The 27,166-nt window shown below is 43.4% G+C and overlaps 1 protein-coding gene across 2 annotated transcripts; it reads right to left on the bottom strand.

The window, feature by feature from the left end:
* Positions 1-21,238, bottom strand: nfatc2a (nuclear factor of activated T cells 2a). Of its 2 annotated transcripts, none has more exons than XM_030055485.1 (10): positions 20,843-21,238; positions 19,413-20,349; positions 19,066-19,234; positions 16,290-16,492; positions 15,368-15,540; positions 12,946-13,086; positions 10,154-10,209; positions 9,852-9,984; positions 8,442-9,155; positions 1-2,436 (listed from the first exon to the last, which is right to left on the bottom strand). In XM_030055485.1, the coding sequence occupies exons 1-10, from the start codon at positions 20,973-20,975 to the stop codon at positions 2,381-2,383; spliced, it is 2,715 nt and encodes a 904-aa protein (XP_029911345.1). In that variant the 5' UTR covers positions 20,976-21,238; the 3' UTR covers positions 1-2,380. The 2 variants fall into 2 exon arrangements, with proteins under 2 accessions (XP_029911345.1, XP_029911346.1); XM_030055486.1 differs by having other exon boundaries at positions 8,448-9,155.
* Positions 21,239-27,166: the final 5,928 nt, after the last annotated feature.

Raw genomic sequence — 27,166 nt, 5'->3', positions numbered from 1 at the left:
TTATTGCTACTTTCAGGGATACAAAAATAGGATGGAACAGGAATTATTTAAGGAGACACAAAGTCTAGTAGACTCAGAACAAATAGAAGACTATCAAAAAGAACAATAAAATAAGACGTATTAATAACTTTTTGTTTTCATTACCAAAGACTTTCTTAAAGGCTGCAAAATAATAAAAATATAAACAAAAATATAAACTATCGAGGGGTACTTTTACATATGTTTTTAGGCATCCTCGTTCCCTCTGGGGGAAAAAGAGAAAAGACACTAATATAGGCCTGCGACACATCAAGATCGCTTACTCTCGAGTGTCACCCCTGTTGCTCTTTAAGAAAACAGCTTTACCTTATTATAAAACAGATTAAAACATACGCTTTGATGACTACGACTTTCTATAAACACAACAGACTGACAGTTACAAGATGCATTACATACAACAGATCCTTTCTATTTTAGGCTACTTTTACTTTTAAGTCTAAAACATGGACAATCATACACATTCCATCTAATATTTACAGAGGGAAAAAAAACTATTTAATATAGATTACATTCAAATAATGTCAAATACACGTGTGCTGTACATTGAGAGAATGGCTCAATGGGAAAAATTTACTTAACAGATCTATTAAAATCAGCTTTACTAATAATACAAAATAAAATGCTCTATTCTATCAAATAGATCCATATTAAACATCTATATGGAGATTGGTCCTTACAAATTCCCTTTATCATGTTTTTAACTCTTTACTTTAATTTTAACTTTTTTTTTATTTTTCTTTACAGTCATATAAATGGCACTTGGCACATATCATGCACTCCAATTCACTTAGTGAAGCGTTACAAAAATAATTTCAGTTTTGAAACTATGACTATTTTCATCAAAGCACGCTCTGTTAGTACATGAAATATCCATGTATCCCTTAAACATTCTGTCTTGATGTGCTTACAGTGCGTTAAAGGTGTAACAAAAAAAAAAAAAAAAAAAATGTTGAAAAAAAATATACATTTCATTTGAAAATGTATATTTCCACATAGGTACACAACTTAGTATTGAGTATATTGATTGTCATTACTGAGAGACTCAAAATTCAATGAACTATACACAAGACAATATACATAGAAATAGGCTTTGGATATACTCTCTGGGACTGTGACACAAGCCACAGACGTTATTACAATCGATATTAAGAGAAATACAAATAAAATAGATGAACATTTGATATAAAAGCAAGAAAACCACTTTTTAACCTAAGTGAGAGGCATTTTTGGATGGCCAGCACGCAATACAAGAGCACCACTAGCATTACAAAGGACAAAGTCCCTCACTGCAGCCTGCGCGTGTCACAATTCAGATGCATTTTTTTAAAAAATGATTTTCAGTGCGCTATTTGCATGAAAATCAACTCCAAGTATGGATCTCAATTAGACAACGTAGCTGCGAGCTGTAACTGTGGCATCATAGGCCCCCGGGAGGCCGTTTTGGCACGTCACCTGAATAAAATGCAACATATATTTTACTAATATAAAATAGTACGTTATTCACATGACTCAAATATTATATAAAAAAAAGAAACAACATTGACCTCCCATTATAGAAAACAGTGCATATTAGGAGGTGCCACAAGAGTCCATTTGTATATACGGACAAGGCAGTGTGCGCGTCTCTTCACTCAGAAAACTGCACCTAAAATGAGATGATCAAAGTGTAATCTTAAGACAATCTAGTTCTTGTAAAACTGTATACAAAGTTGTATTAGGCAAAATAGACGCTTGGCGCAAGAATAATTAAGCGAAAAGAGTTTTTGGCCACAAGGAATGTCACAATATTTGACTTTTTGGTACAAGAAGTCGACCGAATGACAACCGAATTTTCTCGAAAAGCAAATCTCAGAAATTTCTTGTGAAACAACCACATGCTACATAATTATGACGTGATTATTCACTGGTACAGTACGTCTGGGAGCAAAGTGGATGTGGGTTTATTGCCTGGGCGGTATGGCTAGTGCGATTTTGGGGATTGGTTGACCCCCCCCCTTTTTCTCTTTGCAAAACCAAACTGCGTCTTTGCTTGAACCTGAAAAGAAAATGTAATAAAATAAGGCACGTTCTCCTGCTGGTTCCTGTTGCTTGACTGGAAACCTGGTGGGTGTTGGCAGCAGAAGTTATGGGTCAAATTAATTCTTCCCTGTTTGCCAAATGAAACGGTTTATTGCAGGAAAAGGTCCAAAGCAAACTGCGGTGTGACGGCAGGGAGCTGACATCCGTATCTCTACGGGCCGAAGAAAATGAGGAAGAGAAGGGATGGGTGCGGCGGTGTGTGTGTCACTACACCAGAGGGTTGGAGGGGCTCGTGATGTCACTTCCTGCTCAGGTCCTTCCTCTATGTCTGCCCTCTGGCCTGGACACCAGTCAGATCCTTTCTTATGATCTCATTCACTGTTTTCACAGAGAGAGAGGGAAAGAGAGAAGTTAGAAAGTGAGAAACCACACTAAGTAAGACTCCAAAACAGTATTGCAACACAATCGTTCATTCAACATGAATATTGAAATACTGACATAATGTGAAGTCACACAACTTCAGCATGATCTGCCTGAAATCTGACTGCAGTGCAGCAAAGCAGATAAATATTGCTTGTGCTGGTGCTGAGTCACCACTAGGGGTAGAGCTATCCTAAAGCCTTATAGGCAACTGCTTCCTGTTATTCGGTTGTTAGAGGTGTAGGTGTGTGTGTATGTGTGTATACACACAGTGTGAGCGGGGAAAGCGAGTTTTGAATGGAAACTTTAACAGTTGCATATAGTCTGAAAATAGAATCAAGATGCGTGGGGTGCTTACCTGTGTCATGTTTTGATAAGTCAAAAACAAAACATAACAAACCAAAAAAAGCCCAGCACAGACCACACTTGACTCAAAAATGAGGAGGAGGGAGTTCATAATTATACTAATATAATACTTTTAATTCTGCATTTGTTGCTGTAATATTTTGTAGGATTAATGCACATATTGAGACTTCATGCACATACTTTTCAAAATTTGTAAGACACATACTTTTGTATTTCTTTCTATTTCTTATGATTTAATTCTCTTGAGAAATGAGGAACTGCCACAATTTCCCCTTGAGGAACAATTAAGTGTCTCTGTGATTGTGATTGTGATAACCAAAGGAAATCAAATTAAAATTGGCATATAGCTCTTGCTGTGCGCTGATTGTGAGTGTTAGTTTACAGCTGCTGACATGTGAACCGGCAGCACCGGCCTGTGTCGGAGCGAGCTTTCAGGCGCCGTAATTGGACTCTACGGGGGAAGTGAGGCGGGAGTATGACCTCACCTGCTGTACCTGCTACTGTGTCAGCCCTGTCATTACGTCTGCTCACTTCTTTGGTAGCACAATCGCTGTCTCACTGACAATAGAGAGTCCTGCGGTAGGCAGGGAGAGGAATGTCCAGTATGTGCAGTATGTCGTCTCTCCAGATATGCCACATCCTCCGTCGCTCGGCCCCGGGACTTTATCAGAGCAGCACAGGCTTGGAAGCCGGCTGTGTGTCTGTGTACACTGGCAGTCTGACATTACAGGCTGGTGCCACTGCCTCCATCGGGCCTCGGGGAGCTCATTAGCACCGATGAGTAATAGAACGACTTCAAAGTGGGCCAAAAGAGCTTTTCTGCTTTGTGACCGTGCCATTAAAGTACATATCACGTCTATGATTTTATATCCATGGTAATGGCTCGCACTCGAGCGTAGGGGTGTTTCAGTGGAGCGTGGTTTAACTGGTGTAGTAGTCACTCATAACTATAGTGGCTGTGCAAAATAAATGAATAAATAAAAATAAGAAGTACAGCTGCGTATTACGGTATTATATTTTTGCAATATTGTATCAGTCTGTGTTCAGTAAGTGCTAATTCTATTTTAATTCATTCTAAAGAAATTTTTAAATTGTTATGGTATGATGCAGTTTTAGTCACTGCAGAGTATTGCATTGTATTGTGATACAGAGGCAAATAAACACTGATTTTATCACTCCAAATTGGGCTGAGATTAAGCTGATGCTCAGTTAAGATTGTGGCTGCCACACTGGCACATTATCTACTGCATATTATGAAATGATTTTGCTTTTAAGTCTTTAACTGCCACTGCTGTTGGCCTGATCTCCCATACAAAAGATTTCCTTCCTCTCAGTGGGACTATACTGGATGAATGAAGGTTAAACTGTGACACTCATCCTTATTTTAGAGGGAGGACTCTATTCAGTTCCCTTTTGTTAATGTTGCTTTCACCTCCATTGTGACAAGGAAAAAGGTGCAACTATTAAAAAAAAAAAAACACTAAACTTATCCAAACCTACAGCACAGCACTGCAAAGATGATTGAAAATATTTATTCTAATAAAAATTATGAAGGTACAAAATGTTCCTTAACCTAATTTCAAGCAGGAGGTGATAAGAGAAAGTGAGAGTCTCTCTCTCTCTTTCTCTTTCTCTCTCTGCGTTTCTACCTGATCATTTGCAGATGTGAAAAAGAAATACGGCCATTACATTACAGCAGCTCAACACTGAGCACATTTTATAGCCGGCGCTGCATCTGAGTGCTGCAAAACTGCAGGAGCGGCCAAACTGGGTGCTCTGCTGTCGTCACACTTTCAACATCCCTGTTTATTTTAGTCTCTGGTGGAATTCCCTCTGACACCTAACGCCTTAGAGCAACTTTCATCTCCCCAGCGGTGCCACAGGATTTTTCCTGAGCATAAAACAAGCTTAGAGAAGCAGCAGGAGCGCCACAGCAGGGCAACATACAGTGGGGCTTTACTGAATCTAATGAAGGGTTGGCACGGACTGGCCATTTGAGGCTGGCCCAGGGAACACTCAGACTGGTCTGTACAATAGGTGAGTGTCTGGCTCCTGGGTTCTGCACCAATGAGCTGGACTGTTTACTGACCGACGGTGGGAGGAGAGAGAGACACCCTGTACAGTAGCTGACTCAGTCACTGCACACTGCCTGCTGTGAGATGGAATGGGCAAAGCATGTGTGCGTGTCTGTGTGTGTGTGTGTTTGTGTGTGTGTCTGCATGTATCTGCATGAATCTGTGTGGTGTGTGTGTGTGTGTGGGGGGGGGGGGGGGGGGGGGGGGGGTATACAGAGTGTTGGCAAGCTCCATGTGGGCAGATGTGTTAAAGAAAAGTAAGATTGGACTAGGGAAGAAATCATATTGTACTAGTTATATTGATACAATTGTGGCATTATTCACAATTTTAATGGGAGGGATCATTTTTGCATCATCATTTTTTTTACTTTCACTGAAGAAAACTGTTGAAATGATGACAATGTGATTTGTTAGCCCTGTTTAAAACTTTTCTCTACATGATGACAGGGAGAAATAAGTCAAAACTATAAAACAACTCAAATGTACCCAAATCTGCAGTACCGCACTGCTCATGAGAGAAAAGGAAATCAGTCTGGACTGTGACGGAAAATATTTCAAATTAAAATTATGATGATACAAAATGATGTCGAGAAATCTGGAGCATCTCTGTAGCACCACAATACTTTGATTTGCACTTGGCCATATTTCAATTTCAATAATAGTTAGGTTAATTGCCCTATATTGGGCAACATGAAGTTAAAATCCACAGATAGAAGAGCGAAGGTGGTATGATCCAACTGATCTAACTTCAAATTCTGTGTATAAAGTGCCAGAGAAGTTGAATGTACCATAATCTCCATAAATAAGTTAACTCACAGAAAGAGTGCACTACACCACATGTAAAAACAGTGATAACCGCCGTGAAAAGTTCTGTATCAGAGGGGATGCCGAGCTGTGTGATCCGTCTAAACGGGCTGGAAGTGAGCTGAAACTAATGCGTGTCCACCGGGCTGCTTCTGTGTGCTTTATCTCTCTTGCCCTGATCTCTGCCTGCTGGAACAATTTCACCTGCCCCACTGCCTCTCGGCTTTATTCCACACCCACTAAAACTGCCACTCTCAGCCTTTGTAGGCCGTGCCAGTGGCCCTGGGCCTCTTGTTCACAGACTATGTGGTCCGCAGCGTTTGTGGGCTATGCCAGAGATTCTCAGCCCGGGGAGGAGCAAGTTCCTGCAGGTGCCTCGTTAACCTCAGCAAATCTAAATCATGTAATCATTTAATAATTATTTATGAACCATTAATCTTAGCCTCTCCGGCTGTCACGAATGAGATGGGAGAATGAGTCTGTCTTGTCAAAGCGGCAACAACACCAATCGCAGTTACAAGTGTTTGAGAGGGACTTGCCTTGAGTACAGATAGCCGGTGTGGGAATGTGCACGGGGGCGGCAGATGCAAGCCCTCTGTGTGGGAGGAGGTGCTAGTCAAGTTTTGGTTTAGCTAAAGTGAAATACCTGACTTTTATGCAACATTCTTCACTGGAGGTGACACAGTTCAGGCAGCACGCAGATGTGACAGTTACGCACCGCAAAACTGTGACAATACCAGGATGTGGCGTCTGCTCTCTTTCACAAAATGAGTACAGGGTGAAGCACGTATGTGGATGGGTGATGTTGACAATCACATTTCACTGAAAATGCCTTTGATGGTTCCCAATAAATGAGTGCTCTGCGGTCAGGGCCACACCTCAGCACCTTTGCAGTCAAACACAATGGGATTTTTTTGGCCTTTGTCGAGCTCTTATCTTTTGTCTGAAAAACACTTTGAATATGGGGTAGTCCCTTTTTTTTTCTCACTGAGGCTGCAGTGACTAGACACTATAAACAGTGGGAGTGGGTGGATTAATGCCCATCATGACTGATAAGCTTGGAAACGACCATCTGTTGTAGTTGGCTTCTGTAACAATATAATATTCATGCGAGTGCAAGTTCCCATAATATTTAGGGATGTGGCATTACATGTCAATCATTATATCGTTTCTAGCATCATTATATCATTTGCTGCTGAAGCTTCTTTATATAGTCACTGTGAAAATAGCCTGCAGGGCTTTGGATAAAAGAAGGCCAGTAAATCAAAGTAAGTGCAAATTCCGCAATTAGTCTTTTTTTTATGAGATTTCCAGGGAGAGGGTAATGCGCTGCTAGATTAAAAGGCCAAGACAGAACAAAGATGCAGAGGTAGCTTAGTGGGGAGCTGGCGGATCATCATCACCTTTTCATGATGGGAGGATCAAACAGAGCGGGCCCAGTTTGACTGTTCCTATAACTCCCCGCTAATTCGCTAACTCTAAAAACCCTGTTGCTGTTTACTGAGGAGGGAAACCCTGTAAGTTCCATCCAAAAAACACAAATTCCATTGCTGGCCTCTTTTCTTCGTTTCATTTTTTCCATTGAAACACACACACACACACGCACGCACGCACACACAGCCCCTTCCCTTTTCCTGCGGACTACCCTCCACCCTCCCACTATCTTACAGGGATCAGGCTGGATTTCTGGAGGAGAGCAGCTGCAAATAGGAATTTCTTGTGCCAGATTGGCAGAATCCCGCGGTTGGAAAAAAAGCTAATCCTCTGGTGGGTTCCCCCACAGAATTGAGGGGCGTAAGGCCAAGGGGAAGCCCTGGCCAAGTATAACAAACAAAGAGGCTTTCCCCAGCTCTCCCAGGCAGCCCGTTCCACTGTTTGACAATGGTTGCCATGGAAGTTGTTTTTCACTTCATAACAGTGTCAACATATCCAGGCGGTCAGGAGAGTGACACTTTTTTCTCCCTCCCTTTCTCTCTCTTTTTAGTGGGACAGAAAAAAAGCAAAAGGCTCATTTCCTCATGTGTGGCGGTGCCAGACGAACCCCTGTGTCAAGCAGAAGGAGCATTATGTGGCTACTAGTGAATGGAGCGGCATAATGACAACCTGAAACTCCTCGCCCGGCACACCTGACTTACTTGACCCCACGACTATATGCACCAGTGTAAGAGCAAACTGTTATATTGTAAAGCATGTTGTTCGGAGCACCTTTACAAAATAAGGAAGAGGTTCAGCCTCCCGACTGCAGCTGGATGTGGCCTGACATTAATTCTGTCAGAGGGTAATGGGGTTGACAAGTGTAAGTATAAACATATGACTCATAATCCCTGTTATTTCCACCTTGAGTGGAACATAACTACACCTCCTGGCAAGGATTGTTTTAACAGTGTGAGCTTGTTCTGCCGGCCTCGCTCACAGGGACACTGTATAGCACACAGAACGGACGGGGGGGATATGTGAATAGGAGATGGAGCAGATACTGTACTGTAAATATCCTTGAATTGTTCTTAAGCAAAGTCATATTTCTATCTGATGGCTCTTATCATCTATCTCCTGCCCATATTCATCACTTTCTCTGAGGAGAAAAATGTTGAAATTTTGTTTGTGCCTAAAATAAAACCCCTCTCTGATCGTCTGACCTCGTTTCCATGCATGTTTTGCAGTATGCCGTGCCATTCATGAGTCATCCCATTCACGCAGAGTACAAAAGCATGAACTTACACTCACCATCATCTAGGTAGGCCTGGTCCAGGTTCTCCTCCTTGACTGTCACCCTCCTCTGTCCGTCTCCCGGAGCGTCCATCTGCTCCGTGCCGGGGGGAGCCCTGCCTTTCTGCTGTCCCTTCGGCGCGTAGGGCTGCTGCTGGATCACGGTGGGATAGTGCTGGGGGTGGCTCACCACTGCCTGGGCCGGGGCCGGCGTAGGGGAGTGGGCACCGGCCGCCTGCGGGGAGTAGCCATCACAGTAGATGATTTGTTGGTTGTCGGGCTGCGAGGCAGGGAGAGGCGGAGCGTCTCCTCCCCGGAGCAGGTGGTGGTTGGTGGGGGAGAACTGGATGATAGAATGGTGCTGGCCCATGGGACCTCCTGACTGGGCCGGGGAGCCGGTGTGGACCAGGACCGAGCGGTGGGGGTCGGGCATCATCCCTCCAGTCTGCTGATAAAGGCCGGGGCTGCAGCTCAGGCTCTTGCCGCTGCGGGAGTAGACGATGGCCGGGCTCTGCTGCTGGAAGCGGGGGTCTTGGCCGGGAACGCTGGAGCCGGGACGTCCCTGTTGGCAGGGAGCCATGCCCGGGACGAGGCCATTGTCTGGATGGAGGATGGTGCGGGGGTTGTGATAGTAAGACTGAGGGGATACGCCCAAGATCTGAGGCATGGAGAAACCCATGTGGCTGGCCTCGTACTCGTCCAAGGGCTCAGTCTTGATGGATGGAACTGTGAGGAAGACAGAAAGACGGGAGACGTAGCTGAGACTAATCCTGAGAGAATATACACTGCAAAAAATCCAACAGTGGAATGAGATAATCCCACTTGTTTGCACTGCTAAGACACCTGTTTCCAGAATTGTCTTGAATCGAGTGTCGTCTTCCTGATCTTAGTGGGCTGATCTGCCTTGTTCTGCCTTTTTTCAAATATGTTTACACTTGTTCCCAGAAATAATCCTCACAAATCTGAAGTATGACACTCAGCCACTTGAGTCTCATAATTAAGTCGGAGATTTGCAGCATTTGAGAGCCCCTTGCTTCCTTAATTACACGTATTAAACAGATTGTTGGGGCGTAACTTCCCATAGGCATCCCTCAAAAATGTAAACTAATGTGTGATCAGTTAGGAGGAGAAAGGTTTTATTTAATGGAAAGGGTGTGATTTTCAAAATAAAATAAAATAAAATAAAATAAAATAAAATAAAAAATGGTTGAAATTTTTGTCCATGTCTACTGCTTCACTACTGATCACTACTGAGGATACACCATTTCCCAGGATGGAAAAGTAATGGGATTTTAACATAAAGACACAACAAAATACAAATTTCGTATACGCTTTGGCATTTGTTGTTAAATAGGTGAATATTCTGTTATGGAAACTTATCGAAGAATTTCTTGTCAGCTCAAATCAGTTCGTGGTTCTCACCTGCCAGTGGTGTGTATGTGAAGTGCTGAGGCTGGCTGCGCTTCTTCTTGCCGTTGATGACGTAGAAGTTCACTTTGACCGAGTGGCAGACGGACGGGTCTCGGTAGGACGGGACCTCAACAAACAGCATATTCTACAACACATGGTTGTTGCATTTCAGTGTTCGATCATGCACTGTACTCGCTTAAAATGAATCTTTTTTTTTTGTTTTTCCTCCCTAGCGAACTGTTAAATCATGAGTGTCGACAGGCATGATCTGTTTTTCAGGTGATCTGAGGGACGGTTTGATGTTCTGCACTTACAGGCTGGCTCTTATCTTTGTCTACTGTTGCCTCCATTTCCCAGATCTGCTGCCCGTCTGGAAAGGAGGAGAGAGGGAAAGTGAAAAGAGAGTGGATGGTAAAGGGTGGCTAAAACAAATCTGAGATCAGTTAATGAAGGAAAATAAATCTTTAAATGGTCCCATGTTGCACAGGAAAACGATTCCAGAGGAAGTGAGTGTACTCATAATACAATATCAATAAACCTTTCTGTTGACAAAATGCACAAAACCTAACTAATCCAATTTAAATAGTAGTGAAGACTGGTGGTTCCTTTTAGAGTGCAATATACATCAGATAGCAATATAATACTCTGACTCTAACCTGTTATGAATTATGAAAATGCTGAATCCTGGCCAACAAAGGAAAAACGCACCCTTTTTGGATATTATTATTATTCTCAATCACTGTCGTCAACCCGGTGAGCTTTTTCTTCTGTCCATTTCATGAAATTTCAGAATGTTTTGCACAATAAAAGACAATCTGTTGCACACCAGTCAAGCAAAAAAGACACCTCTCATGATTACCTTGTGCGTTACACACTGCTGCCGGTGTGCCATGTGATTTAAAATTCAAGTGGAGAGAAAAAGGCTCTTTGTGCATGTAGATCGTATCAGTGCTAAAACCACTTCCTCTTACACCACTGAGCACACCTAAAGGCGGAGCTGATCTACGGATTCACCCCAAACGCGCACAGAGTCACCTATTCATCAGAAAGACACGTATCCTGCTAACACTGCTCTTAAACATAACGCTGTCCCAATTTTAATGAGGAGGGAAGAGAACGTGGGCAGGGACTGAAACTTTGCTTGGCTTGCATGGGTTGCATTCATCCTGTCCCACTGAAGGGCTAAAACAACTTCTTCCCCAAAGAGTTTCCATTAAAACGTACTCGTAAACTCCTTATGCCCTTTATTGAACTGTATTATACAACATAACTTGTGGTGTGGTGTGTTCTGTTTCAGTGTTAGGTGGGAAACCCTCTGTCAGATTGCAAATTAAACTCACATGGCTTAAATGAGTCAGCAAGAGAAAGGGGGATTCCACATGAATTGCCAAAATGTGTCTTTTTTTTTTTTTTCTCTTTCTCAACTTTATTTTTATGATCAACTTGCTCCATTTCACTAACAAAAGGTGATGACTACTGCTTTCTTGGCGTTGATGTTTGTTTGCGTTTTGTTGCAATTCCACTCTCAGGGATACCCCGTCTTTTTTTTTCTCCCCGTGGAGATAATTGTAAACGGAGGTGGAGAGGGGGAGCGGGGACTCGGAGATGGAGCTGAGCAGGCTTGCCTTGGCTGGGGAAGCTGCTCTTCCCCTTGTACAACCTTATCCATGCAGAGGAGCCAGGGGAGCCCCAGCCAGAGGCAGCTGTCTCTCATTCAGTGGGATTTCACAGCTGCACTGGTCCAGAACTCTGTGTCATACAGAAACTCTCCAAAACAATGGCAATCCCTCTTCATAAGATTTCTTTTTCCGTCTCCGTCTTACTAGCCATTACTGCTGTGTGTCGTAACACAGCGGCAGGGAACCCCGGAGAAAAAAAAAAAAAATGCGGATCCAGTGCGGGTCCAAGTCTTAGCTGAGGCAGTCCCCGGAGAACCCACATTTAAAAAGCTGAGCGCTCCACTGTCAGACAGCAGTGGAGTCAGTGAGTCACAGGACCATATGCTCACACAAACACAAAGTATCTTAACATCGCTCACTATCCCATATAGACGGGCCAGACAGCTTTCAAACAGCGAGTATACTGTTGAGAACCACAAACCGATTTATGGCAGATGATGGACTAAACCGAGACTACTTCTACAATATAAAATCCTTTACAACTTACTATTTTTTTTAAAAGAAAATCATAGGATTGCCATTATGTCGCTAATGAAAAACAGCTAATGGAGCAGCTTGTGGTGTCTTTGAAGGCCCAGTGAAAAGGGTGACACATCCCCCAACGATGCAAATGCATTGTGACAGAGGAAAAGTCGGGATTCAAATGACGGCAGGGTGACCTTTGTCATTACAGCAATGACACAGGGGCACGAATGTACGGAAATCACAGCTAAACTCAACTTTGTCCTACAAATGCAGACTAGAGCTTAGAAAACGGGACAGATACTTCAGTGTGTGCTTTTAAATTTAGATAATCAGAGGTAAAAAAAAAAAAAAAAACAAAAAAAAAAACAGTGTAGTCATTGTAATTATCATGAAAGAAACCCTTTGGTTCCATGTGGAAACATTTTAGACTTTAAAGCCAGTAAACCAATAAAATTTTGGTGTGACAATTAACTGACCTTCCTGAGAGGGTTTTGATGCGGCACACAATTCTATTCATCACACAACAAAAAGCCGATCTGAGTGATAAGACATCATGGAAGTCAGCCGGGGAGAAAAGGGCAAAGGGAAATCGGGCGGCGCTGTTATCACCTGGATCATGCAAATGACTTCTAGGTAAACTGCATTTGGCTCCATCTACGCAAGATCGTCAAGGCCACGGGGCTGGCATGAAATCTCAAAGTTGTATCATCGAATCTGAATCTTAATTAGGCACGAATAATCATGCTAATGGAACACCGTGCGCTTTGACATTGGGTGGTGTAATACTGGAAACGACAGATGCACAGAGGTAAGAGAAATCTGTCGGATCCCTGACTCCATCAAACCTTCTGACAGGTCGGCCAACTGTAACTGGCTTTGGTTTCTTGAAATATTGGAATCAACCCATGAAATGAGTGGCTCGTGGTCAGATGTGACTCTGACAGGATCTGATCGGTTCTCACCCTGTGTTTTCTCCATGAAAATGACCTTGGAATCAGAGCTGAAGTTCTGCCCAGTCAGGATCATCTGCTGGCCTCCCAGGACTGAGCAGCTGTCCATGTCCTGCTTCTCCACCATGGGAAGCTCATGGGCCGAACGCTGAGCTGCAGAGACACACAGAGGAATGGCAAGTTGACACTGACACTCACACAGAGACACATCCGGTTGTATAACTACAGGCCAGCGTACAACTACAGTAGCACGACGTGGGTGAACACACAGTGCGAGTGAGTACTGTAATTTGTGCCAACTTGCAGGAACTCTGCACTGATTTCCCATGAACATGCGACTACACAGGAACAAGAAGCGGCTGTGCTTTACGATAAATACGTGATGCCAGCGTACTTCAAAATCACAACAAGTCCTTTCAGTCGAGAAGGCAGCAGTTTCGCACTGTCAAATCAACACTTGCGTGGGATGAAGACAAAAACAAGAGTTAAGTTAAATCGGCATGCATTCAGTCACATTAACATACAGTGAACATACATTCTGTGTGCTATAGCTAATATATTTCGTTGCTGGGAAGATGCAACCTAAAGGACTAGGGAAGCCTGCTCATTTTGTCCTTTGTGCTTAGAGAAAGGTCTCAAATTAAAAGGGCAAGTAAATGATCTGTGATTTAGTTGTGCAACTTTATAAGTAAGCAAATTTCACTAATTCGTGGACATTATTCATGGTCACTATTTTAAAATCCATTTGTAAGGCCTGTCAATCAGTAAAAATTCCACATTAGACAGTCATGTGTAAAACAAACGCTATAGCTTCTATGGACAAGAAAATCCTTATATTTAGTCACTGCATGTGTGTGACACAATCAGGGACATTATTGCTTTATAGACCCTTTAGTGATCAGGCTCTGTGTTGTGAATCTGGCACCTCATATTGTGGTTTATTGTCATCCATTAGTTGAGCTGAAACTCAACACCCGTGGAGGCGAGGTGGGTGTTGTGGTGGCGGCAAACAACCTCGTGACCTTTGAACGGGTTTGTCCGGCCTATTACACAGTGAGTCAACAAAACAAAGAGGATGACACCAAGAAGACACTCTGTCTCTTCAAACACACCATCTCTGACACGGTTTGCTTATCAACCTGCCTGACAGATGTGCCATCGGCGTCGTAGTAGGCATGTTTACGCATGATTGATTGTCACTGACGCCAGTTGCTCTGACGTTCATCTGACGACAATATCCTGGTGCTTGACAGGTAGATAGCGACTGTTATACGGCGCAGTCTGCGGCGGGAACCAAGACGGGAAATGACAATTATTGGGTGATATCGCATTCTGCGTGGCCGTGATTTTTTACAGCGACGAGCACGTTGTGTTCTGTCGACGCGCTGAATGTCATTTGTTGCTGTTCAACACCTGATAAAGAGCCTTCTTGTTTGAGTTTTGATTATACCAGGTGCTTTAATAACACTGTGTACATATGCAATCATGTACCCAAACACAGATTTTACTAGAGCACACACGCCAACAGGTATGCATACGCCAGCGCACACATGGACACAAACTCACACTCACACAGACACACACACACACACAAATTCAGCGCCTACTGGATGCAAGTGCTAGCAGCATAAAGACATCTTTGTGCACAGGGCTCTGGACTATCAGTCTCATTCCAAACTCATTTGAATGCAGGTTCATTTTTTTTTACCCTGTTTACTTTGTATTAAGTCTGGTTAACATCACTCAAATGAAAACATCATCAGTTCGACCCCAAGGGGAAGCATACATGGAGAATTCATGAAGCCCATATAGGCCTCAAAACCAGCTCCATCTACAGTGTGCAGAATTTGCTCCGTTTAGCTATGAATGTTAATGGGCACAGTCGTTGAAGGCTGCGGTAAAAATAACACAATAAGCACAAGTTTTAAAAAGAATACTCCAATGTTTTGGGCAAATATCGTTTTTCTGACTTACCCAGACTGAGACTAGATGTTCCATACCATTTTCATCTCAGTACATCCAGTGGTTCAGTTCCTATGGGTGGCATTTTGTGTTAGCTTAGCATAAATACTGGAAGTCAATGGGAGTCATTAGCCTAGCCTCTATCAAAGTGAAAAAATAAGGTATAAGTAGAGCCAGCACAAATTAAATTCTCGTGTGTATTTCAAATACACAGAATACATTGTGCAAATAAGCTAGATTCAGAGTGTAAAGTTTGTTTTTTTTTCACTTTGATGAAGCTAGGCTAACAACTCCCATAGACTTCAAGTGTTTATGCTAAGCTAACACAAAATGTTACCCATAGGAACCAAACCATTGGACCTACAGAGGTGAGAATGGTATCAAACACCTTGTCTCGGTGTGGGTCAGTCGGAAAAAGGGTATTTTGCCTGAAATGTAGGAGTATTCCTTTAATATATGTAAAGCTGCTTACAGCACTCGATGGGGTGCGAGGCCACTTGCAGGGAGACATGCTGTCCTCCCGGCTGAGGTATGTGGACACGAAACACAAGACGGACACGAGTGTTTTTCCTGCCGATGTCTGTCTCTCCCTTCCTCAGCTCGATGTCTGCGTTCCTGAGCTTCAGGATCCCGGCACAGTCAATTCTACAGGCAGAAATGACATGACAGGTGGAACGAGTCATTCATTGTTTCACTGCGAATCCTGTCAATTCAACTGCACTGCTCTGCTAAAAGAAATCAATAGCATGAATCACCCTGGCTGTGGCCTGAATTGATAGAAAACACTTTGAAATCATTCAAAATTCTTTAAAAATCCTACATTGTGTTGATAAAAAAAAAAAATACTATGAATTTCAAGTTTTTGGTCAATATATGTTTAAGGGATTCTTTTATCTCATTTTTTTTTTTTTACAGTTCAGTTCAATATAACATTTTGGCTACCGTGCCGAATTGAATTGTGATTTGCCAGCGCTGATCAAAAAGAATTATTACAAAAAATTGTTCTCAAACTGAATCGGCAACTTGTGAACTGTGAATCAAGTTCAACCTCTGTTAAAACAAATATTCACACAACAGTAGGACTGGGTGATATGTCCAAAAATGTTACCACAATAAAATGGATAATTTCAATAGATATTAGTAATTATTGTTCTATGCCATAATTATTGTCACATTTCAAGACTACTTTCTGCTTAGGAAAAAAAATATTATGATCATTATTGATTTTGTTTTGTTGCCCAGCCCCACCAAACAGGCATTTATGCAAAATTGAAAACAGAAAATGACTCCACAAATGTGTGTTTGTACTGTACATGAGATTGTATGCGGTATTTTTCACATATTATTACTGTTATTATCATCCACAAATCCACTGCGGATGTTAATATTCTCACATTGCTTTCATGTTGTTCTTTGGCTCCAGGGGGATTTCCAGGACTTTGGTGCCGTTGATGATCTTCTCGAAGCTGGTGGTGGTGACCGTCTTGCCGGTGATGCGGTGCACCTGATAGAAGGCGTGGGGTTTGAGGATGCGCTCATCTGCTGTGCCGATGAAGATCTGCAGGCCCAGGGACTCCTTGCCCCTGTAGCCATGTAGCTGCAGGCGCAAAGTCACACACACAGGACATTGGAAGTTGAATGGATGTGGTTGGGTTTTTTTTTTTTTTTTTGAGGTTTGGAATGGTACGTAGGCTGATGGTATTTCCTGTCACCTGATCTTATAATGACCTACTTTCTCTGATTTCATTGATCATCCCACTGTCAGAGAGTGAAACAGAGATGTAAAGGTAGTGCTTTATCTGGCTGTATTTCTCATTTCCTCTTGTTTTTTTTTAATCTATGTCTTTTCATTGGCAGCAAGTCCCCCTCTGTGGTAAGTGATCAGTATTAGACCTGTGTGTAAAACAACAAGAATCCTTGACAGCCTTGAACAGAACTGAAAGCCTTAGAGGCTTTAAGTTTTACATTTGTTCTTCTATAACGGGCTGAAAAAGTCAAAGCAGCTCAGCAGGGATTGTGTCGCTGACAGGCACGCTTGGAAGATTATGAGAACTGAAACTGTCATAAACAGCCAGCTCGCCTGTGTCAAGGACATGTTTGAAACTATGTGTCAGCCCTGGTTTGATATGCTGCTGCAAAAATTAGCAAATGGGTGTCTGAAGGCTGACTGTATTGTTGTAGCCTCCGCCATGGTGCAAGTATGGCGACTGCATAAACAGTACAGCATCCGATCATGTGAGCAACACAGGCGCGCAGGGCTCAAGACACTCAAGACTTAAGAGAGAGAGAGGGAGAGGGAGAGAGAGAGAGAGAGAGGGGGGGGGGGGGGGGGGGGGGGGGGGGGTGTTGGTATAACACCTCTCTCACTATCACTTTTTTCTTACAGAAACCTTACACTAACTTGTGACTACCTCCTGAGGAAACATGCAAAAACCACAAACCATGAACTTGCATCTAAAAATGTTCATGCAAACCGGGTGTTGCATTGCTTCATCGCATCACATCAACATCTAAAACATCTTTTGGTGTCCAAAATGACAGAACTAACACTGGAAGTAAAAGTTTCCTTCGTGACCTTTCATGATTGTGTTATTTTTAGAATAAGTCTGAGGATCTGGTACCTTTTAAATCTGTTGTGTTTCTACACAATGTCTAAAGTCTTATCCAACAATGCTTCTCCAGACAGGCAGAAAGAGGGTTAGGGTTAGTGTGTGTGTGTGTGTTTTCCCTCTAAGTTGTGATTGAAACAAAAAGCTTCTGTACATCAAATTCACACAGAAATGATCATGTTTGTTGATGCAACTGGCAAATGTCACAGCTTCTGCTAAATGTGAGCAGCAACTATGGCAACATGAATGAGTGAGCTGGCTCCATATCCAGGTAGCTGACACAGTGAGTGAAATAGAGGAAGTTGACGGCAAACACTCAACAGGCCATGTGAGCAGTTGGTCGGTTGTCATGGCAGTGGCAGGAGCAGTGAGTCATGACAGAGAGCAGTGTAGGAAAAGTAAAGTGGAGGGTAGAGAGGGAAGGAGGTACTGTAGCAGAGAGGAGGAGGAGGAGGAGACAGGGAGGGAAAGTGAGACAGAGAGAGGAAAGGGAAAAGACAGAGAGAGGAAAAGAGGAAGGGAAAGAGGAGGTGAAGGAGTGCAGCCGTGGCTAGCCAGCCCTGACCATCTGATTGGCCTGGCAAACCAGGCAGGACTGACCTCAGGGTGGGCCTTTGGGGAGGGCCAGAAAATGGAAAACAAGTGAGAAAAGCTTCATTTCCACCAGGTCCCACTATCACCACCACTAACAACAACAACAAGGCCTTGAAATGTTGCCACGGTAACACAAAAAAAAAACTTCTAAGTCAAACCTATCCTTAGGCCTTACAGCCATCCATAAACATGTCACAGGCATGCTGTTTGCATTTTGTGTTGTTATGTTATGTTAGACATCTTTGCAAGTTTTTTCTTCTCTCCAAATGATTTTAATCACAGCTCAACTGTTAGCCTCCAGCTTTGGATCCATGCCTAACAAAGCAGTGTCCTAACACTGGAAGTTGTAGCTTTGTTGTAACACCCATACAGTCGTCAAACCAAGACGTATGAGGAAATCATGGACAGCATAAACACACATCTGTTTGTGTGGTTAAAACCATGGGGCCGAAGGGGCACAACAGCAGCAGGCTATTTTAAGCAGGAAGGCAAAAAAAAGAATCTGCAATACTGTGTTGCTCAGTGACTGGAGTTCAACTCTGAGGGTTGTCATGAGGCTACAGGGTGGTTATGATGTGTCATATGTCTGGGGCATGCTTTACAATTAATTGGTCTCAGACAGTGTTGCAAACTAGGTAAATGTTAGAAACGGGCAAAAGCTACGGGAATAGCCAGAGTAACTCACAGAGTAATTTTCATACAACTGGCTCTGGGCAATAACAGCACCGTCTGCATAATGACTAGGAAATACCATTACACGCAAGCCCGCCCATCAGGGCTGCCTGAGGCTTTAAGACCTGCGTTAGCTCCCAGACTGGCAGGTTAAATCAAGGTGCAAACCTGTCAACACACCTTGGTCGGCTCCTTCAGCACTTTGAATTGCATGGTTTATGTGAAATGTACTGTGTTACAATGTTGTGTGAATTGAATTGGGTTATTCTTTCATTCATTTGTGTTTTAGCTTTACCTGGACAACGGGATGTCCTCCTGTTGGGGCTTTGACAGCACCCCTGCTTCCCTCCGTCTCATAGTGCGCTCTGTGGTGAGGCTTGGGCTGCACCTCGATGTGGAGTTCATACTGGTCCGTGCGACTGGGGATTGGCCACTCCAAAGGGGGGAGAGAGGCCACAGGGATGCTGTAGGAAGGATACAGAAAAGAGTGGAAATCATGAAAATCAAGTACAGTGTAAAATTCATCTCGGAAACTTGAGTCTTATCTTGTAAATCTTATCTAATCCATGGAATCAGGAATCTGTATCTTATGTGTGTGCATTAGCCTTAAGACCTAAAGCTCTGGCTTCCCTCCCCAGTTACCTGCAGAAGCTGGAAACCAGTGGCTTGGGCCAGATGGGAGGGATGACAAAGAAGGGCTCAGCACTGGGTTTGGTTTTCACGTCCTGTTCACAGGACACCAAGTAGTTCCCGTCTCCATGGTTCTCGGGGTACAGAGTGTAAACCTGGTTAGTCGTCTTGACTATTTTGGTGGGCAGCAGGCCCGGCTGACCGGTGCCAAAGCCGTTCATAGCATCGACAAGGCTGTTGTGGGTACCGTAGTGGGCACCTACATTATGCTCTTCATGGCCGCTGTGGGGGGACGGACTGCGGGAGCGGTGCCCGGGGATTAACCCGGGGTTCCTGTACATGTCGTAGGTGCGTTTGCCCTGCGGGGAGGTGGAGCGGGAGCCGGGCCTCGAGGAGGGTGAGCGGGGTCCCAGGCAGCCGTCCTCGGCTAGGCTGGTACGGGGCGAGGTACCCGGGGAGGTGCGGGGGGAGCTGGTGTGGATGTTCTGTAGGCGAGGGCAGAGGTCACCGGGGTTCTGGCCGCTGCTCGGGGACACGCAGGGAGACGCCCAGGGGGAGTAGTTCTCCGAGTGCCAGCTGGTGGAGGAGTTGCTGCTGGCGGGACTCAGGCACTGAGGTTCCCGGTAAGTGGAGCCTTCATGGCCGGGCACAGTGAGGGTGGGTCTGGGGCTAATGTTCAGGGTGTGGTTCTGAAGGGAGTCCCGACCATGGTTGTAGTGCTCACGAGAGGGGGTGATCTCGATCCGTGGGCTCAGGGCCGGGCCCCCAGGCCGCGAACCATCCAAGTAGTTCCTGGCCTCCTGGTTCTCATATCCTGTGAGAACCTCAGTGTTGTGTTTGCTGTAGGAGGGACTGCACGACTTGATGCCGTACGGGGACGCCTCCTCCAGGGGGAAGGCCTGCTCAGACTCGGGGCTGAGGACTTTGTGAGATGCAAGGTTTGGGTCATCTGCAGAGGAGAGGGAACAAGGATGAAAATCAATAAAATACACACGAAAACTAAACTTAAACAAAGTGGGTTAGTATTCAAACAGGAGCCACAAGAGGAAATATGTCCCATCATTTCAGTTATCATTACTATCATTACTATTATTACATTCAGTGATACACTAACATCTCTTAAATTACAATTTTACTGCTATGGTTAGTGCTGCTCCACTGATGGCACTGACAACTCCCAAATAAAGATATTGCATTTTAAGGTAGTGAAAGTTCATTTTATCTTTCAGTACAGCACTCTTCCACCTGAAAAGAAAGGTTTCTCACTTGGTAATTACATATCATCATGTTAGTGATCAAGCCTCACTTCCTGATTTTTTTTTTTATTATTCACACCAACACACCTAACAAGCTACAGATTGTTCTCTTTAAGTTATATGTGCCAACACATAACCGAGACAGGGAGAGGAGTCAACAAGCGCTCCCAAAAGCCTCGGACAAACCTTGATCTCCCCCAGTAAAGTCGCTGCAAGGTGGCTCGTATTCAAACAGGTACTCAAACTCCAAATCCTCATCAGGGCAGTTCACTCGACTGAGTTCCTCCTCCAAATCTTTCACGTCGTAAAAAGAGGTCATCTGTCTAATTTTGGTTGAAACGCTCTCTCCCAGTTTAGACCAAATAAAAGAGACGCAGCAGGCTCGGTGCGGCGGTGATGTGGATTTGGGGAACCTGTTCAAGTGTCAAATGATGCATCGGTGAGCAGCCGGAGCAGCAAGCTGAAGCGCACAGGTTTCCTGTTTCAGCTTCCCGCAGTTATTTTCAGATGAAGGCGGGTCTATTTTCATACTGAACACTGAATTTTTCAAAGTTCATCTATCAGAGTGATCACGCCTCCGTGTTTCGCGGATGCGTCGAAGAAAAAGAAGCAAAAGTGCAGCTTGGAGGTGATGAAATTAACTGGGATGGATTACCAGCTCTGCTGACATACTGCATGTACTGCTGCCCCCGGGTGTTTGACATGTTGCAATTACGCACCAGGGGATTCACTAATCAGTCCTCCAGCCTGTGATTATCTGGCTCCAAAGAGGACACAGTTGCGGGATTGCTGTCACCATGTATGAGCTATAGGCTCTATATGGATGAGTGGACTGGAACGTACACATTTATGAATCATTTATTAGCCTACAATAATATTTGGTGATGCCGGTTGAATGCTTCAGTAGCCCCCACCACAGCGACGCGCGCGCGCGCGCGCGCACGCACGCAAACATACACACACAGATTGAACTGGATTTGGTTTCACAAATATATTCTGATGCACTATTTCACAGTGAATGGTGTTTCAGACAGATAGGGAGCCCTTTCACATTAAGGGGGTCCTCAGAATTGCCTGTGAAGCAGCAAACCGGGCATTCCTGTTGCGTTAGTGGCCTGATCCCCAGTGGTACATGCTCAGTCAGCAAGAATGACAAACATGATGCGGACCCCCCGCGTGTTCCAGTTAACGCAACACACGCCACAGTTTCTGATCTGGTTCTGTACAGGTAAGGCAAGTCTCATGTTGCAATTTTACACCTTGTCAGACTGCAGATTTTGAGTGATGGCATGAAACAAAATTCCCAGTCTGGCACAAGTGTTCCATTAATTATTTTAATAAGCATTATGGGGCATGCAGCTCAAAGAGTACTACATTACATGACCAAAACAGTCAGCAGACCTCGATATTTTTTGCGACTAGTTAGAGAAGTTCTTGAGAAAGCACAGCCTGTAACATGCACAGCAGGATTAGGAACTGTTGTGAGCCAAACAGAAGGTACACCATGGTAAAAATAATAATAATAATCTCTCGCTCTCTGTATTGATATCTTGTTTAGATAGTGGTCAGTCCCAACAATTCAAACGAGGCGGATCCCACTAGTTTCCATGTTCTCGTTCTCGCATCATTTTGAACATTGATCTTAACAAATTCATTTTTGGTGCGTAAATGTTTCAGCGTAGCCTGTAGAAGCCCGCCTTTCCCAAACAAAATTCACAATGCTTGCATTGCCTCCAGTATCATCTTTACTATCAAACACTGTAGTCAAAGTAATAAATATTTAATGTATTTCCCCTTGCTTCCCAGCGCATGCAGCTCCAGCGGGACAGCACGCTGCACTGGTAACCAGCCTATTAACGCGCAGCATGGCTCGACACAGACAGGCGCCCTGACGCATTAACGTCCCAGCTATCTCCCGAAATGCTTGACAGCTGAGAGAAAACATTACAGCTCACATCGTTAAAAGGCTACGACACATGAGCAGCTAACACTACTCTATCAATTAAAAATCAAATGGGTTGATTACCAGATAATCACAACACTTCTGCAGTACCTTGATCCATCGACCTCATGGTGTGGTACTGTGCCAGTCTCCAAGTCTCTCTAAACATTTGGAGAGTTAAAATAATAATTAAAAAAAAAGTGATGAAGTTATTCTCCTTTGAGAAGCATAGCAGAAGAAACGCTCTTCAGTGAAAAAAAGTAAAAATGTAGACACGAGATGAAGTAGAAGAAAAAAAAAACTTCCTTTTATACGCTCAAAAACTTGTAGCTGCAGTGGAGCAGCTGTGCGCAAACTCCCTTTCTGTTCAAAAACATGTAGCCGCACCAGCTACAGCAATGGTTATGGTATGAAGTCCCTTTCCTAGAGCTCTATAAGGATTACTTGAGTATCAAGAGCGGCTTCCTTCCCCGCTCTGGGTGTTTATAATGGTCCAATGCTGTAAAATAACGGGATTCCCTCAGTGTTTCCTCCTGTTTGTGCGCGTTTGCCATGGAAACCTGGAGCGGGTCCATGTCGGAGACTCAGGGCTTTCCTGCAAAGCCCCACTCTCAGGAATCCATGACGTCTCCGGCTCCTGAGCCAAGGCATTTCTGCGGCTTCTCTCAGACAGTAGCACACAAGAACTTCATTGTAGGGATGAAGAAATTACTGTAGGACACTGTAGGAGAGAGAGAGAAAAAATGAAAAATAGTTCTGATGTTTGATTACAGTATACTCTACATAAAATTTAGTTACATGATTTAGTAGAATGTTCTGTGTAAGCAGTACAATCTGTCTTCCAATATTGTAATGACTGTAGACCAGACTGGCTGGGCTAAAATGTTTATTTGATTTCAATTAATTATAGGCCCTGGGTTAGTTGACGTTTTGAATATGGAATATAGAGAATTCCAGTCTTCCCACTAAGGAAGCTACTATCCATTTTCTAATGGAAAGCTGCTGCATCTTTATTATTTGACATAATAACTGTCTGATACTTGACTGGAAAAAAAGGCTGAACAAGACCACTAGATAGATTGACCCCAGCAGTCATGAGGACTAATTTTCCATTGCAATAGGAATTATATAAAGTAGCATCCAAGGAAAAAAAGAATATTGATATTTTGGATTCATCTATGCAGCTTATGCAAGTATGTAGTTTCCTCTCAAACACCAGAATTATAGACTCACTTTTTCATTTCCACAAGAAACTTCATTATTTGGGTTGTGGAGGGAGGCTTGTGTCAACACAGTCGGTACCTGAGGTCACTGAGTGAGCTAGACTTCAAGACCTCCTTTAGTTCTCTCTACTATAAATGATAGACTGGATTTTTCAATTCCCAGTCTGGAACTTTTTGTTTGTTTGTTTGTTTGTTTTGTTTTTAATAAATCACTAGGGGCATCTCTTGTACCACAGTTGTACCATGACATGGTATTTTTTTTTTTTTTCAAGTGGATTATATGACAGTATTTAAAGTATATTGTATATGACACATCTTACATGAGACAATATACAAGTAAAGCTTTCACATCTGAAACCCATGTTTCACCTGCTGTGAGCTGCTACCGCACCAAGAGCTGGCTCCAAATCACACCAATTAAAGCAAGAAATTGATCTTGTATCAGGGTGAGGGTTACATTTATTTTAGATAGAGCAGCATTAGTGAAGATGCTGGTAATCAAATCTAATAAATGTATCATGAGAACCCATTTCACCATTAACAAGTTCATATGTTGCCCTGAGGCCATGTTCATGCATTGGCCAGTATCATGCCAGTGCTGGCATGATACTGCAATGCAGCACAGGCACAACATTAAAATTCAGGAAATTTATTACTGGAATCAGCAAACAAATTCAAACTGTGCTACAGCTCCGGCTGATGTTCAGCATGTTCTACCATATTTTATGTACAACATATGGTACAGATATGCCATCCAGCAGTTTAATACAGACTGGTTGAACATTAGGACAAAATGTTCTACCAAAAAATGAATACTGTTCTGTCTCAGCCTTAGTAAAATATCTTCTTTACCCCATGTGGTGAACCTTCTGCATTGCCTCAGTGACTGATACAATGCTGACATCAGTGACGTTGGGCCCAAGGCCACTCATAGGAAAATTTGAGTGCTTTTGTGGGGGGAGGCACTAATCAGAGGATCTGTTTTGGATTGAGACATGGATCAGTACGGGTGAGAGAGTTTATGTTGTACTATTGGGTGAACAAGGTGACTGCAATGAGTCTGCAAACCGCAGTGCCCAGAGCCTACGTTTTGGGGGTAACAGTCCGACAGGCCATGTCTACCAGATGTAAATTCCTCCACTGTTACGGCACTCTTATGCAACCCAAATTATGAATGAGTAAATGAATACGGCACAAGCTTGAGAAAGGAAAACTGCCTGTGTCCAGACGGCCGAGTTTGCACTTCCGTTTTTTTTTTTTTCTTGCTAGGAGAGCCCAGTTTTTCCAAGTTCATGCAGTATTTTCCATCACTGTAAAACAGCTCATTGAGGTAGCGTTGTCTGGGTTAGAGCATTGCCCTGCCTGAGTTTTCCAAGTGTAACATGTGTGATTGAGTTTTTAAATCCAAGCAGTGGAACTTTGATATGGAAATGGTACATTGTATCATGTCTCATGGAAAGCTCTCCAAGGAAATTCAGGGGGCAAGGGGAAGCAGGGATTTTTGCCTCCAGTTGGATCAGCCCTCAAATGCCAGGTACAATGACCTTGGCTCCTTTGTATCAACCCTTATTAAACCTCGTAAAATTTCTGACCTAATTAAAACATTTTAATAAAATCATTTACTATTTATTAGATGGTTATATGTTTGCATGGTACATACTTCATGCTTTAACTAACAGAGTGTTTTTTCAGGTGCATAGAGCACATATGTACAGAGCATTTAAAAAGAAGATGCTTGATACAGTCGGGTTTTGTTTCAAATGATCACTGAGAAGATATTACACAAGCAACTCCGTCATTCCTGAGTTTGTAAAAAAAAAAAAAAAAAACTACTGACAGAATTTCAGTTTGGGTAGCATTGGTATGTCATTGTGCAATAAGGAATCTTATTTCCTTCCTGCCACAACTTGTGATCTCTGGAAAACACCCCCCCCACCCCCCACCCCCTTTTTTTTTTTTTTTTTTTTTTTTTCCAAATTGTATGAAATAATTTGTTCCATTAATATGGAAACTACATACATCCACCCTGGATGAAACAACCTGGTTATGTAATAGGATTCTGATCGATACTCTAATGTTTGTAGAAAGAATTCTAGTGTCTTAAGTCCAGTGGAAAGTAGCTGAATAGCTCATGGATTTTTCCCTCTTGAGCAGAGCATTATGAAATCCCTTGAAACAATATCACCCCCCTCTTGTCCACACTATTTTATGTTTTATCCAGGTTTCCAGTTCCGTCCTATTTCATAACTGTAACATCTCTCTGTATCTATTATCTGCAAAATAAGGATGCAAATGTTTGGTCGTCAAAACAGAGAGGATTCACCTTTTTCTGCAGTTCAAGAGAATCAGTAGAAACCAAACTTGCAGGCACCTTTCCCCTCCCAGCTGACAGCAGATACACAGAAACGCTTCGTCCTTGCAGGCCATGTTGTTACCGTGTCCTTGCAGACAGGGTAACAACAACCGATTGCATTTCCACCTCCGACACTTACACTCCAACAACCACAGTTAATCATTGCACCAATATGTCTTTCGCTGAAACTGCCAAATAAAACACGATTAATCCAGTCAGTTTGGACATTATTTGGATAGATGGCTACAGTTTTTTGGGGTTGCAGGGACTTTGATCAAGTGCCATTAGAAATCACAGGAGACCCAGGGAGCACATCTGCAGCCCCTCCTTAACAGTTGTGGGTGCTAAGACAAATCAAAGCATTCCAGCCCTGCTGAGCTATAAATAGCACGAATGGAGGGCGTGTGTTCATGCTTGGCAATGTTTCTGAAAGGAGCCTGTCATTGCCGAAATCCTGTGTTTACATTGAGCAACAACAGCGTGTAGTAAACAATTCATCAGCACTGGGCTTGCCCGTTGTTATTTTGTGTCAATGCAAATCTAGAAAACAGGACAGTGCATCTAAGCAGATAATAATCTGACATTGTGACCCTGTAAGCATTATAATTACAAATACAAGTTAATATTTGTAATCACTAGCTACTGGTGTCATTATCTACATGGCTGTGGATGAGGCAGTGAGTTCATTGGGCCTTTAACCAATTAGATATGACACGGAAGCCCAGTTGACCTCGGTCCCAAAGTCTCCAGCAGTGGCCCAGTATTCTCTCTAGGAAAGTGGCTGAGGCCCAGCCAACCCTGTTGATGTGGTTACGTTGGCCCTAAAGGTTGGATATGGATCCCACATGATTCCATAGTATCATTTGTATCACCCACTCAAGTCAGGACCCCGTGACAGTTTGCGGTGTATTCTGTTGCACATTAGCGAGTCTCCCTCTCTTTCTCTTGCACTGTTCCACTGGGAGCAGCGTGCTAGTTGTTTCCAAGCTGGA

The sequence above is a fragment of the Myripristis murdjan genome, chromosome 7 (genome assembly GCF_902150065.1).
Source record: "Myripristis murdjan chromosome 7, fMyrMur1.1, whole genome shotgun sequence".
In the NCBI taxonomy this organism is placed as follows: domain Eukaryota; kingdom Metazoa; phylum Chordata; class Actinopteri; order Holocentriformes; family Holocentridae; genus Myripristis; species Myripristis murdjan.
Note: the sequence above shows the minus strand (reverse complement) of the source record. Positions and strands in the feature narration are given on the sequence as shown.

Bases quoted from the DNA above. Each gene is read 5' to 3' on its own strand.
- nfatc2a (XM_030055485.1), bottom strand. From the start codon at position 20,975: ATGACCTCTTTTTACGACGTGAAAGATTTGGAGGAGGAACTCAGTCGA. The intron at 16,493-19,065 runs GTAAAGCTAAAA...TTGCGCCTGCAG, and splicing joins GAGGACATCCCGTTGTCCAG to CTACATGGCTACAGGGGCAA. The intron at 9,156-9,851 runs GTGAGAACCACG...TCTTCCTCACAG, and splicing joins CACATACACACCACTGGCAG to TTCCATCCATCAAGACTGAG.